The sequence below is a fragment of the Chanos chanos genome, chromosome 4, assembly GCF_902362185.1.
Source record: "Chanos chanos chromosome 4, fChaCha1.1, whole genome shotgun sequence".
NCBI lineage: Eukaryota > Metazoa > Chordata > Actinopteri > Gonorynchiformes > Chanidae > Chanos > Chanos chanos.
The window spans coordinates 52,909,917-52,924,863 of NC_044498.1; the positions used below are offsets into that span (position 1 = coordinate 52,909,917).

At 46.9% G+C, this 14,947-nt stretch overlaps 1 protein-coding gene across 4 annotated transcripts in view; it reads right to left on the bottom strand.

Moving 5' to 3' along the window:
- adka (adenosine kinase a) overlaps positions 1-14,947 on the bottom strand; it is a 125,683-nt gene continuing 110,736 nt past the window's right edge. For 3 of the 4 annotated variants that reach the window (XM_030771606.1, XM_030771603.1, XM_030771605.1), the window contains 3 exons: positions 14,797-14,911; positions 2,305-2,391; positions 1-816 (listed from right to left, as the gene is read on the bottom strand). In XM_030771606.1, the coding sequence (XP_030627466.1) occupies positions 692-816; positions 2,305-2,391; positions 14,797-14,911 (327 nt within the window). In that variant the 3' untranslated portion in view covers positions 1-691. Of the gene's footprint in view, positions 817-2,304; positions 2,392-7,149; positions 7,157-14,792; positions 14,912-14,947 lie in introns of all 4 variants that reach the window. The other variant, XM_030771604.1, reaches the window with a different exon arrangement.

The window sequence follows — 14,947 nt, forward strand, 5'->3', positions numbered from 1 at the left end:
GGTGGTAAAGTTGTGTACTTTAATTTTTTCACTTTTGACAGACACTGGACAAGGGAAAAAACCTCCACATGCAGGCGGGTTCAGATTTCACACATACAGGCTCCCCCTCCACATGCAAATCCACGTGTGTACATTTGAAAGTGTGCGTGTTAGCTAGTAGTTTGGTTTCTTACAGCAGGACTGGCCTTCATAATACTTCTGAAGTTTATTTTGCATGTTGACATTATTCAATGCAATATCAATGACTGAGGTACTGCAGGTTTAAAAATAAAATACAGTTATTTAACTCAGTGTCTGATTCCCTCACGTTCACCAGCTGCATCAGCTCTCCTGCATTCAAGCCCTTTTTGTGGTTCCCAACCAAATACCTTATCCGGACAAACACTGCTAAAATGAACACATCTGGCTTAGGCATCAGTTTTAATTAGACAGGACAAAAGCCATAGTGACAAATCATTTGTCTGAGTCGTCAGCTGTCTAAGACAACAGGGCTCATGTTTTTGTAAACACACGTTTGTTTAATTAAATGTCTTTCTTGCCTTCTCTGGTGGCGCGGGACTGCTGGACGAGGCACAGAGGTCTGAATACAGGCAGTGAATGGAAGAAACAGGAACAAAGGAAGATTAAAAAAGTCAGTTATAAGCAGAAGGAAGGCATCAGTCCCGGAGAACACTCAGCTGGTTCTTCTCTCTTAGTGAAAGTCAGGCTTCTCAGGGAATGTGCAACCCACTCTGCGAATGATGACGTTGGCAGCGTAGTGACCAGCACGAATACACTGCTCCAGGGGCCTGTCCTGCACCAGCTGAGACAGGAACCCTGGACACAGACAGACAGAGGGACAGACACACAGACAGAGAGACGGAGAGAGAAGGGAACAAAGTCAGGACTGGTTTTGTGGACAGAACCTGAAAACAGTTCTTTTAATTGCAACCTTAACTCACACAGAAAACAAGTGTGTTCATACAGTATCACTGACATACTTTACAAACACATATGACCACATGCATGTACACACACACACACGCACACGCACACGCACTCCCAGTCAGATGAGCAAAAATGCAGACATCCACACCAAGGCGTGATCAGACTCACATATAGAAGAGCACAAACATCCAAACACAACTGTGATCTGTTATTGATTTTACTGCATGTACTTTTCCCTCTCTGAGAGAAAAAGAAAGAAATCAGAGGAGAAATGTTTGAGAGGAGCACGCCCTTAGAGATGTGCCGTACAGAAATCCTCCCGTACAGCCCCCCCCACCCCGCCTCCGCCTGCAGCAGCACTACTCCAGCTGGCAAATTCATTTTCCAACACCACCCAGCGCTGGCCTCCTACTTCTTGTTGGAACGGATAAAGGAGTTTAAAAAAAATCAATATGATGTTTGAACATACAAGCTCACAGCTCTATTAGTGTCTGGTTTGTCCTGGAAGAGCTACAGGGAGACGCGGGAACCAATGAGGTTTGTCCTGGAAGAGCTACAGGAAGACATGTGAGCCAATCAGGCTTGTTGTCCTCCAAAAGCGAAGAGGATGGGAGAATGCCTGCTGATAAAGGGCTTGTGTAAAGGTGAACTGCAGGAGACCTGTGGGGTCTGGTCAAGCAGCATCATTAACATCAGTATTTCTGTTTTTGGGTGTCATGCAACACACATTTGACAGGTAACTTCTCTACTCACACTGAAGCAGATGCCTGCACAGGGTTTTAGAAAAAGCTGCTGGAGTGTGAAGTTCTTTGCTTCGCGCGGTCAGAGAATAAAGTTTTTGACACTCCAAACTTCCAGTCAATCCGTCATAAAAATGCCCCCCCCCCCCCCCCCCCCGCCCGAGGTCTTCTGTCTGTGCTGTAGACACCCCCCCCCCCCCATGTCTCCTGTCGGTGCTGTAAACCCCCCCCCCCCATGTCTCCTGTCTGTGCTGTAACCCCCCCCCCCCCCCCCCCCATGTCTCCTGTCTGTGCTGTGGAGCTGCATTTAAAGTGTGTAACAAGGGGAAGAGCACTCTCTGTGAACACACACAAACCCCATTCATCTGCATGGTCATCATCATGGAGTCAATAAACCCAGGCCTTTCACAAACACACGCCTGCCTGACCAATAAATACCTGAGCTAGCTTTATTTAGACTGCACTTTCAAACACACACCTCAGGGCGGAAACCACAGAGGCCACAGGATTCTCCCTTTAGATTCAGGTTAGTTAAACACACGTGTAACTTACTAAATGTCCGCTGTAGGGAGGGATTTTCGTCAGTCGTAACAGTGAACGGTTAACATCAGTGCTATGTTCTGAGAGAGTACTGTACCTCCAACAAAGGCGTCCCCGGCTCCATTAGTGTCCACAATCTCACTCTGGTCAATCTTCACCACAGGGAATGTCTCCACCTTGCCACCTACAACACAAAGCTTACAGTCAAAGTTCTGAAACAACACACACCCCCCAACACTAGACACGTTCCCGGCGAATATTCAGAGAATCTTTTGTTTTTTGGTTCTGATGCATTTTCCCTCAACTTCTCTAAATCAATATCTTATCAGAGGGGGTTCACCAGCTGGTGACAGGAAAAAACCTTCCAAATTTTTACTATTATTTCAAGGCGTCAGCATTTTTCATTTTCCAAAAACCCAGACAAATGAGAAACATACGCATGTCTGTCAAACTCTATCAGATTTCAGCTTGGACTCCCTGTAAGTGACTAACATCAGCTGCAACAAACGAAGTGGAGAGAATGGAGATGAAAGGGGTGTGTGTGAGGGACACGACCAAAAGAGAGGAAAAAATCACAGAATGATCACATGACAAAGCAGAGAGTGGTCGTCTGACGAGGCCTCAGTCAGTTAGAACTTCACTAAAAGACCTTGTACTCAGAAAGAGACGGAGGTTTCTTTTCAGCAGTAGATTTATATTGAAATGGATGTTTTCTCTAAGGCCGTATTTAAAATGTGAAGTCTGCCCTGCTCTTACAGATGCTGTCATTCTGGCATGAGCATCTGTCCCCCCCCCCCCAAAAAACCTTCATCCTCAACAACCCTCAGTTCCACATACTCCTCCTCAGATGCCTGTCCGTATGAAGCATTAGACAAAAACAACTTTCTAAAAGCAACACAGTGCGCACGCACGCACACACAAAACTATGATTGCTACGAGCAGACTAGGGACCAGCAGACTAGTGATGAGCAGACTAGTCTCTTTTGGATGGAAATGGATGATAATAAACCATTAAAGTCAAAATCAACATTAAATCCATGCCATCTTTCTCATAAAAGGTAACTGATTGTACTTTTTCAAGACACACCTGCTAATTATTCCTGTTTGGGGTCAAAGATCACCACTTTATGTGTAAAAATGTGAGAGGAAACCACCAGGCAAAGACTGTAAACAAATCTAATGACATCACCCACATGAAGGATAAAAGGCAGAAAGGCGACCGCTGAGTCTCTAAGAGCCCTTTCTCCCTAAACGAGCCAGTCGATTGTGTCTTTGATAATTAATTACACAAAAAGCAGATCCTTTTAGAATCAGCTAATTAGCAGCAGAAGGACTTTGCTTCATTAACGCAGCTGACGGAGCATGTTAACCCGCCTTCCTCTTCACACGATTAACTGGAGAATCTTACATGTGAATTAATTAAGTGCTAACTTATGATTATAACTCATTATTTTTACAATTAAAGATTAAAATAATTGGGTTGCTATTATAATATGTGAACCTCCCTCACCAGAACTACAGATGTAATATACTCTTTACATATTCCGTCTGGGGGTGGGGGGCTGATGGCATTTATTACTAAGAGTCTGAGAGAGATGAGGGTGTTCTGCTGCTGACTTCCATAAGGTCTTCAGGGAGAAAAAAAGACTGACCAGACACACAGGTCTGTCTAAAGTGAACCTCAGGTCTGTCTAAAGTGAACATTTGGTGTGTGTTTGAACCTTTGGTGTGTGTTTGAACCTTTGGTGTTACGTTTGAACCTTTGGTGTTCTGTTTGAATCGTTGGTGTGTGTTTGAACCTTTGGTGTTATGTTTGAATCTTCGGTGTGTGTTTGAACCTTTGGTGTGTGTTTGAATCATTGGTCTTTTTTTCTCCAGTTGTCAGTCTGACCTGATTCTATATCCTCTTATGACTCAGAAGCAAATCTGTACGTGACAGAAAAAAACCTGGTCATAGCGAGTGTGGAGGAAACTGACACCAGAAACGAAAATCAAGCTATGACTGTTCACACAGTCTCACGTAAGGTACTGCCACTTCTCTGTGACAAAGCTTTAAAAATCCGAGAATGCAGCTGGCCAGGCTGAGGAGGACTCCTTTAGCGGCAGGTACTGGAGCCGTCTGAGAGCCTGCTGGCCCGGATTCAGATTGTGGAGACATGCCAGGACGGGTCCAGATGGCCGTGCAGGACTGACTCACCAGTTCAGACGTGAAATGTTCCCAATTCATCTGAACAAAACATCAGGTCCCTCCCAGTGGTCAGCCTCTAGCCCTCCTCTTCACCAGTACACAAACACTCTCTCACACCAGACACACACAGTGTTTTATAACTCTATGAAATGTATATAAGTAGACAGAGTGGTATTGTTCTGCTTAATGGAAGGAAAAAAAAAGAACTGAAACTGAGATTTAAACGTAAAGCGCGAAATTCCAGAAGAGTCTGAGCGTAACCACAATCCTCCAGGTCCAGGGTAAAGACAGTGAAAGAGTGACCAACCTATGCTCTTCACTCTTGGTAGGCAAACAGGGCTGTGGTGTGTTTGTGTGGCCTGTATAGAGGTTTAATGGTGCATGGTGTGTTAGGTGGTTCCCATAACCTCACAATGTCCCCAACAAGCTGCATCAATTCATATGATAATGTCAAGCAGGCGAAATGAGAGGGGCTAAACGCAAGGGCAGTTTGCACTGTCTAACACTGCACTGTCTACCGCTGCACTGTCATAGCCCATAACTGTCTCCCTCTCACAGGCACAGACAAGCACTGTCTCACACTGCACTGTCCACCATTGCACTGTCATAGCCCACAACTGTCTCCCTCTCAGAGGCACAGACAAGCACTGTCTTGCTATCTCTCTCTGACAATGACAAGCACTGTCTCTCTCTCTCTCTCTCTCTCTGACGTAGACAAGCACTGTCTCTCTCTCTCTCTGATATAGACAAGCACTGTTTATCTCTCTCTGTAATAGACAAGCACTGTCTCTTTCTCTCTGATAGGGCCCAGTGTTGTCTCTCCAACAGGGCCCAGTGTTGTCTCTCTCTCCAACAGGGCCCAGTGTTGTCTCTCTCTCTGATTGGGCCCAGTGTTGTCTCTCTCTCTCTGAGAGGGCCCAGTGTTGTCTCTCTCTCTCTGATAGGGCCCAGTGTTGTCTCTCTCTCTCTGATTGGGCCCAGTGTTGTCTCTCTCTCTCTGATAGGGCCCAGTGTTGTCTCTCTCTCTCTGATAGGGCCCAGTGTTGTCTCTCTCTCTCTGATTGGGCCCAGTGTTGTCTCTCTCTCTCTGATAGGGCCCAGTGTTGTCTCTCTCTCTCTGATAGGGCCCAGTGTTGTCTCTCTCTCTGATAGGGCCCAGTGTTGTCTCTCTCTCTCTGATAGGGCCCAGTGTTGTCTCTCTCTCTCTGAGAGGGCCCAGTGTTGTCTCTCTCTCTCTGATAGGGCCCAGTGTTGTCTCTCTCTCTTTGAGAGGGCCCAGTGTTGTCTCTCTCTCTCTGATAGGGCCCAGTGTTGTCTCTCTCTCTGATAGGGCCCAGTGTTGTCTCTCTCTCTGATAGGGCCCAGTGTTGTCTCTCTCTCTGATAAGGCCCAGTGTTGTCTCTCTCTCTCTGATAGGGCCCAGTGTTGTCTCTCTCTCTCTGATAGGGCCCAGTGTTGTCTCTCTCTCTCTGATAGGGCCCAGTGTTGTCTCTCTCTCTGATAGGGCCCAGTGTTGTCTCTCTCTCTCTGAGAGGGCCCAGTGTTGTCTCTCTCTCTGATAGGGCCCAGTGTTGTCTCTCTCTCTCTGAGAGGGCCAGGGTGTCTCAGGCTGTTGGGCGCCATGCTGAGCTCTCAGTCAGACAAGGGCAGGAGATGGAAGGAAAGGAAACGTGAGGCAAATGCTTTTGAATGGAAACAAAAAACGACTCTGTGTTCAGATGACTAACTGCCTCAAGAGAGTGTTATTCCTCCACAGAACTGTTTATGTAGTCTATCAATTAAGATCCAGAGATGGAAACACTACACTGGTATTACAATGGCTAATGTGCACACTGATGCATTTGTGCAAAAAACAGGAATTTCTGGACTTCCTGGATGCGTCAAATATGTCCAAATGATCTGGGGCGTGATACAGTCTGCTAAAAGCCAGAAGTCTAACATCCGTGTTATGGGAATTGCTCTGTAAAAAAACGCCCACGTGCTGGTGCCGCATAGACTGGTCACCACGGCCTTGGACGTCTTCTATGTTCTGGGCAAGATGATGTCTTTGCTAATGAAGCATTTCAAGTCTGGTTACATGTTCTCTACAAAAGAATATGTCACAGCCCGGCAGCCAGTGGAGGTGGACCCGGTAATGGGCGGAGTCATCTCTCCTCTGTTGTTCGTTCTCATAATGGAGCTGATACTGAGAGTGTCTATGGCCTGTGCTGACAGTGAAGAATTGGAGGGAGGGACTATCCTACCTCCATCTACAGCCTTCATGGATGACCTCACAAACCCCACGCAGCCAGTCACAGCTTCTTAAACAACACTGAACCGTCAGGCCAAACTAGTTGAGCACATTTGAGAGCAACACCTAACCAAAGGTGCAGCTGTTCACTGGTCAAGGGTACTGTTACAGAGGTCCACTTCTACATCAGAAATGACCACATTCCAACAGTACAAGAGGAGCCAGGGAAATGCACTGGAGGATGGTACTCTCTGCCACCCACAGATGGGCCCTGAGGTAAAGAGACTAAGGAGAGTGTGAAGAAGGAGCTCATGGCAGTTGAGAGAGCTGACTTCCCGAGTTAACACAAGGCCTTGTGCTTCCAGTTCGTCTGGTTACTCTGCATCTTTCTGTGACCGCTGGACCACGTGCTCACAGACTGCCAACAGAGCTGAAAGTGCTAGCTGAAGATGACCAGATAGGAAGATCTTCATCAAACATGTGAAAACAGAGAGTGGGTCACAACAGCAGAGGCTGGCTGTCACATGTTCACTGCTAGATCTGTGAAGCACAATTCGTTTACTGTTTTTATGTTCTCATGGCCAACGTAAAAAAACACCATACATTCTTGGTGTACGGTAATGTACATAGGGAATAAGGCTGATTCTGATTCCTGTTTGGGTCCTTTTAAGATGAGGAAGAACAGTTTACTGCCACGAGGGAGGTGAACTGACTTGTACTGTAAAGATGAAATGGTTATGGAAATGATACTGTAAAGATGAAATAGTTATGGAAATGATATTGTAAAGATGAAATGGTTTCTCAGTTAAGAGTATTTGGGATGGCTCCATGTTAATGTGAGTAATTTCTTAAATTCATGGCAGAGTAACTTAAATATGAAGACAACACCCCCCCCCACCCTGAAAAAAAACAACAACATTATAATAAAAAACATTGTAATAAAAACATCAGTCACTGTCTCATCCTCCTGTCTGCCTCTGCGGACATCCCTGCACACTGTCCGTTAATTCATTCAAACAGGAAAACTCACAGAGTGTTGAGCTTGGCCGTGCACATGCGGCACTGGTTAGTCAGAGACTGGAGACTGGCATCACATTAATACTGAACAAAAAGGGTGCACTGGCAGGACGTTTTTAAAAGGCACGACCATTAAACATGCTGCTGCCAAAACCTTTCTTTGTTTTTACTGGCTTGTGGCCTGTCCTATAAACATCATTTAAGGCCGTTTCAGAGGGACTTCCACAGCTTCTGTGGTTTTACCATTTCTCGCTTTACAAGCCCATGCAAAAGTGAAAATGTTTTCCCTACAGTGGTTTAATCCAGGAGTGGAAAAAGTCAACACAATCCCACCTATTCGCCGGTCCTGTTGTTATTAATAGCTCTCAAAAAGCCATTTGTTCCTGGAGCTTGGCTTAGGAGCACGGTGTGGCCCTCAGCGGTCGGTATCTGGTAGAGGTGGCTCCACGGTAACGAGGAGGAACCGAGAGTTCCCCGTGACGCTGTGCTACAAAAGACGGGCTGGACCGTCTAAAAATAAACCAGTGACGAAACACGGACAGCCAGCTCCATTCACCTCCAAGAATAGACTGTGCACAGCAGATATGGCCGTCATAACCTTTACAACACCAATCAAGCTCCTTATTATCCACCGTTATGTACCATATAATGTGATAAAACATTCACTGCTCTGGGGTAAGCACAATACAAGCTCTCTGTCAAATGACTCATATTCTTATGAATTTTACCATCACGTATCCCCAACAACTGCAGAACAAAGCTTCGGGATTTTAAGATGAGGCTTATGAAAAATGATTCAGTTATTCAGCTGAGCAGAGATGTTTAATGCTTTCAATATAAAAAAAATCAGCACCACCAAATGACAAGTTATCCCCACACAATGAGCCATGACTCATGCCCAATCAGCAACAGAGAGTCCAGGCCTGGTGCATCTCAGAGGACTGTGCAGCGGAGCGAGAGAGAGAGAGAGAGAGAGAGAGAGAGAGAGAGAGAGAGAGAGAGAGAGAGGGAGAGAGAGAGAGAATTATTCTTCCCAAATCCACTCCTCATCTGCTCTCCAGCCAAAGAAAGGCTCTGAGGGGTAAACAGAAGCATTGCTCCTCTTGGCAAACAAACGGAGGAGACTCAGCCTGCTCCACTTCCGTCTCTCTGATCCACTATCTCAACGCTCCAGTGACTCACAGGATCTTCACCATAACAAACGCATTTAGCATTCAATAAACAGCCGCATGACGCAGACGGGAGGAGAGACCACATACCACGCGCACAAAGAATCCACCGACCACCGCCACCACTGAGCACGCTCTCAGAAGTAGTCCTGGCCTTCTGAAAGTGTGTCCATTGATTAGAGCCTCCTGCCTCACTGCCATGCTAATTAGTCCAGGGGGAGAGGTGGTGATGTCACAGTCAATACAGGAATATGGACGTCTCCATTTGTCTCAAAACCAACTGGACACATACAGACACGATCTCCCTCACTGCCCCTGTCACTGCTCACAGACACGATCTCCCTCACTGCCCCTGTCACTGCTCACAGACACGATCTCCCTCACTGCCCCTGTCACTGCTCACAGACACGATCTCCCTCACTGCCCCTGTCACGGCTCACAGACACGATCTCCCTCACTGCCCCTGTCACTGCTCACAGACATGATCTCCCTCACTGCCCCTGTCACTGCTCACAGACACGATCTCCCTCACTGCCCCTGTCACTGCTCACAGACACGATCTCCCTCACTGCCCCTGTCACTGCTCACAGACATGATCTCCCTCACTGCCCCTGTCACTGCTCACAGACACGATCTCCCTCACTGCCCCTGTCACTGCTCACAGACATGATCTCCCTCACTGCCCCTGTCACTGCTCACAGACACGATCTCCCTCACTGCCCCTGTCACTGCTCACAGACACGATCTCCCTCACTGCCCCTGTCACTGCTCACAGACACGATCTCCCTCACTGCCCCTGTCACTGCTCACAGACACGATCTCCCTCACTGCCCCTGTCACTGCTCACAGACACAATCTCCCTCACTGCTCCTGTCACTGCTCACAGGCAGAGAAAAGCTCTGCTCATTATTAGAGCTCTATTTCGCTATAAATCCTACATGGTTCAGACATGAGACACATTTTATTTCATACTTATCTTAAATGTCTAACGGTGACTGTTTTGACTGTTTTACCATCTCTGCTTTAGCTAAGCTAATGGCACGAAAAACACCACTTAAAATCTTACTAAAATAAACTAAGCTGACACACAATAGCTCTCTCCCTCCCTCTCTCTCTTTCTGTGTGAGTGTGTGTGTGTGTGTGAGAGAGAGAGAGAGAGAGAGAGAGAGAGAGAGAGGAGGGCATAATATCCTTTGCTGAGGATGTCCAAGGACACAGGGAAACAGAGACACAGGGAAACAGAGACACGGGGAAACAGAGACACGGGGAAACAGAGACTGAACCAAACTGCTTTTCTGGGTAGTTCATTATTAGCATATAAATCTAAAAATTCTGAGACATTTTTTAAAAAAGAAAACCCACAGACACAGATAAAGAAATTCTCTCTCCATCCACCAAAACAGAAAGAACAGCATGTTGGCTGGTGAGAGCAGGACCACATGCTGACAAAACAAAGTTTAATGAACAACAAATCTGATACAATAACAAGCGATATTTGACGTTAACTCTGGCAGGAAAGGGGTATTGTGATTGCATAAAAGGAGTGGAGAAAAAAAGAAGCAGTGTCAATAGTGTGGCTTTATGAAGCAAAAACTGACAGTTGACTTCTATTTGAGGTTTCTCTTGCTGGTGTGAAGCCAAGATAAAGCTCATTTCCTGAGTCTCCCATTAAACAACAGACTGAAGAGAAAAAGCCTTTACTCTCCTGGTGTAGAGAGGCCAGTGCTCTTTGTACATGTACAAGCCGGCCACTCCACCGAGACGGCCCTCCTTGCTGTCTCGGAGGAGCACCACTTGGCCAGAGCGAAGTCTCTCAGCTCTGTCCTCATACTCCTAGACCTCTCCGCGGCATTCGACACGGTCAACCACCAGATTCTCCTCTCATCCCTTGCTAGGCTGGGCTTCGCGGGTTCTGCACTCACATGGTTCAAGTCCTACCTGACTGACCGTTCCTACCAGGTCTCTTGGAGGGAATCAGTCTCCTCCCCCCGCCCTTTTCACACGGGAGTCCCACAAGGTTCGGTACTTGGTCCACTCCTCTTCTCTCTCTACACCAGATCACTCGGTCAAGTTTTCTCCGCCCATGGTCTCTCTTACCACTGCTACGCTGATGATACACAGCTGTTCTTCTCCTTCCCCCCCTCTGACTCTCAGGTTCAGCCTCGCATTGCAGCCTGCTTAGCTGACATTGCCTCTGCTAACCACCTCAAACTCAACCTGGAGAAAACTGAGCTTCTGTTCTTTCCTGCAAAGAACTCCCCTACGATCGACACTGCAATCACCATCGAGGGACCTGTGGTGTTCCCCACCACAGCAGCCAGAAACCTAGGCGTAACCCTCGACAACCAGCTGACCTACTCCGGTCACATCGCGGCAGTCACTCGATCCTGCAGATTCTCCGTATACAATATCAGGAGAATCCGCCCATTCCTCACACAACAGGCGACCCAGCTTCTGGTCCAAGCGCTTGTCATCTCCCGCCTGGACTACTGCAACGTCCTACTGGCGGGCTTACCGACCTGCGCCATCAGGCCGCTCCAGCTCGTGCAGAACGCCGCTGCACGCGTGGTATTCAACCTCCCTAAGCACTCTCATGTCACCCCACTGCTTACTGCGCTCCACTGGCTTCCGGTAGCTGCCCGTATCCAATTCAAGACACTGGTACTGGCCTACCAGGCAACAAGAGGCTCCGCCCTATCATACCTTCAGTCCCTAATAACTCCGTATACCCCTACTAGAACCCTCCGCTCTACGACCTCTGGTCAGCTGACGGTCCCCTCACTTCGGGAACCCGGCAGCCGCTCCTCCCGACCACGCCTCTTCTCTTCTCTGGTGGTGGAACGACCTCCCTTATACAGTCAGGACTGCGGAATCCTTTACCATCTTCCGCAAGAAACTGAAAACCCACCTCTTCAGAACCCACCTATCCCCCAATGCCTAACCTCCTTTCCTTTCTATGTTTGTCAAAGAATTCCAGGGGCGCAATACGAAGGAGTAAATTGACGCTCAGTCTTATTGTGATGTCTGCTTATGAGGTATTAGGAATCCGACCGATGCACTGATTGTAAGTCACTTTGGCTAAAAGTGTCTGCCAAATGCTAAATTGTAAATGTAAATTGTAAGTGTAACCTGTGAGAGTAAACTGTGAGTGTGATACCAGTGTCTCTGGACCTGTCTGAGACCGATGGCCGTGATTGGCTCATTTTTCTGTCTGTTTTCTCAGGGCAGGTGAGAAACCCTCTGACTCCGCCCTGCGCCATCACCAGGAAGGTTCTCCACCCTCCGTCCAGACCACGCCCGATCGCTTTTGGATCAAAGCAGGACGAGAGCCGTGTGGCTGAGGTAAGGTGGTGTTAAGGGCACGGTCTGGTCCCAGAGCTGTTTCGTTAAATGCTCCTTCTCTGGTACTTTTCAGTAAGTGAATGAACATCGATATGCGTCTGTGCTGTGATAGAGAATACAGACAGGACTCATACAGTCACAGAATATACACATCGTCAGAGGAAGAATCTCCTCATCTCTATTAAAACGACTTCATTGTGATCCACTGAGGCCAAAGAGCGATCGCGTCGCCTGATAGAGCAAATGACTGATGGACAGAGGAGATTAGGCACAGCGTCTGGGATGTCAAACAACTCTTTAACTCTCTGTCATACGGCTGCGTCTGGGATGTCAAACAACTCTTTAACTCTCTGTCATACGGCTGCGTCTGGGATGTCAAACAACTCTTTAACTCTCTGTCATACGGCTGCGTCTGGGATGTCAAGCAACTCTTTAACTCTCTGTCATATGGCTACGTCTGGGATGACATCACAGTGCCATTCTGGAGTCTGAGAGTGAATATTTTGCCGTCAGACATTAGCAGACGCTTATAAAGTTCACTGTTTCCTTTACTGGTCGCGCTGTCGTCCCCCTGTCGCTGTCAGACGCATGGCACTGGTTTCACTGGGGCCATGCTCTAAAGCACACTGCTCCAGGAGAAAGGGCCTCGGGTGACCAGTAAAGGCAGTCGTTCGTCGGCACAGCGGAATCCGCCGCTAAGAGAGAATTTCTCAAACGGTTCAGCTGTAAGTCAGTCAGAATCATTTCCACGAGAAGAGAGACCCGGTGTTTCTGCTGCAGAAGTGAAGAACTGTCTTGTTGCACTTGCCTCTGATGAGGCTTTACCGGAGCAGCAACCGCCTGAGCGCTCTTATCAGCCCAGAGGGACTAATGCTATTAGCGTGTGGAAGCGATAAAGGCGGCACAGTGGAACTGATACAGCCGCTTTGCAGCTTTGCTGTGGTAACATGTTGTGGAAATTGTATAAGACAGAGCTCTGCGACGGCCCTGTTTAGCAGCACACACAAGAACCCCAATCCCGTAAGGCAGAATTTAAAATGGGATTAAGGCTCCAGGCTAATAGGAACACGCACCAGGCTAGGCTCTCTGTCGTCTTCTGATGTTACTGGGCTGAGTTGACAGAGCATCGCAGGTGAGCATCGCCTGAGAGCATCAGAGCAGCTGAAACACGCCAGCCGCTCATAATGAAGAGCGCAGAGGCTCTCTGAGATGCAAACTCTCGTTAATAAACCGAAAGCAGTGTTGATTGGCTGAGGAAAGGTCAGAGACCCTTCAAACTGCGGATCTTTCCGGTCTAGTTCACATCTCTCTAATCCTGAGATGTGAGCGAATGCAGTTTACAGAAGCATGTGAAACAACACGCCCAGAGTAACGGAAGCCAAGGAAAATCACGGTCTGCAGTCCTGTAACATTCAATAGAACAAAAAGATAGAACGTAAGGAAATGACATGGCTGGTCTGGATGGCCGTCCTGTCCACGGGTGAGGGGAGCGCGTGAGGCAGGTGTTCTCCCTCTATCCCAACACACCCCGCACCCACCTCCTCACGCTCCACTGTAGACCCTGCTGGCTTAATCAGCTACAACTGCGCCGCTTTCTCCACCATTCACTTAAACTTATCAACTCCTGTGAATGCTCCCCTACCACTCAGTTACCATAGCAATGTCTCTGACTGCAACAGCCCTCGGATTCAAATTCTGCATCTCAGAGATAGGAGGTCACTGCCAAGGGTGAATTCATTTCACACAGAGTAAGAGAGAGAGAGAGAGAGAGAGAGAGAGAGAGAGAGAGAGAGAGAGAAAATGCCAGAGAAAACGGCAATCTATTCTTCAGATGACCTTGTTGGAGGCGAATCCACAGATGTTTACAGAGCAGATGCATCAGTATCAGTACTACTGTAAATAACTGAAAGGGTGGAGGGCTTTGTGTGTGTGTGTCTTTTTAAAAAGGCCCTTTGGGAATTTTTTTTTAATCAGAATCAGAGTTATGAAGCCCCAGAATCCTGGTAGTGAAAATGAAAAGATGCTTGTATGGTTGTAAACAGGTCTTTAAAACAGTAAAACTGTTTTGTTTTATGTTGTATGTACATTTGCCCATACAAATGTGAATTGATTGTATGTGCATTTTAGAGTATAAATTTGTGTGTACATTTGTACGAATTTAATTTGCATGTAAATTCCTTCACATGTAAATCTGTATAAAAATGTGTTTGCGTTAATGTAAATGTGCTTGCATGCAGATGTGTTTATGTGACTATAAATGTATTTGTATAACTGTAAATGTATTCACTTGCCAGTGTATTTGTATACTTATAAATATGTAAATGTATCTCCGTGAATGCAAACATGTTTGTCACTGAATGTACACATGTTTGCATGCTTGTAAGTAAATGGGTTTAGTGAATGTAAATATGTAAACATGTAAACATGTCACCATGTAAACGTGTAAACGTGTAAATATGTAACCATGTAAATATGTAAACGTGTACATATGTAAATATGTAACCGTGTAAATATGTCAATATGTAAATATGTAACCGTGTAAATGTGTAAACGTGTAAAAGTGTAAACGTGTAAATGTGTAAATGTGTAACCGTGTAAATGTGTACATGTGTAAATGTGTGAATGGGCATTTGCTGGACTCGCCTGTGGTCATCACGGTGCCGTCCTTCCCCTGAGTAAAGACGACGATTCGCTGCCTTTTCTTGTTCACCTTGGGTAAGTTCTGAGCCTTCCTCACAATTTCTTCAATGTCTTCTGTCTGAAGAAAAAAAGAAAAAGATATTTACTCAGTGGA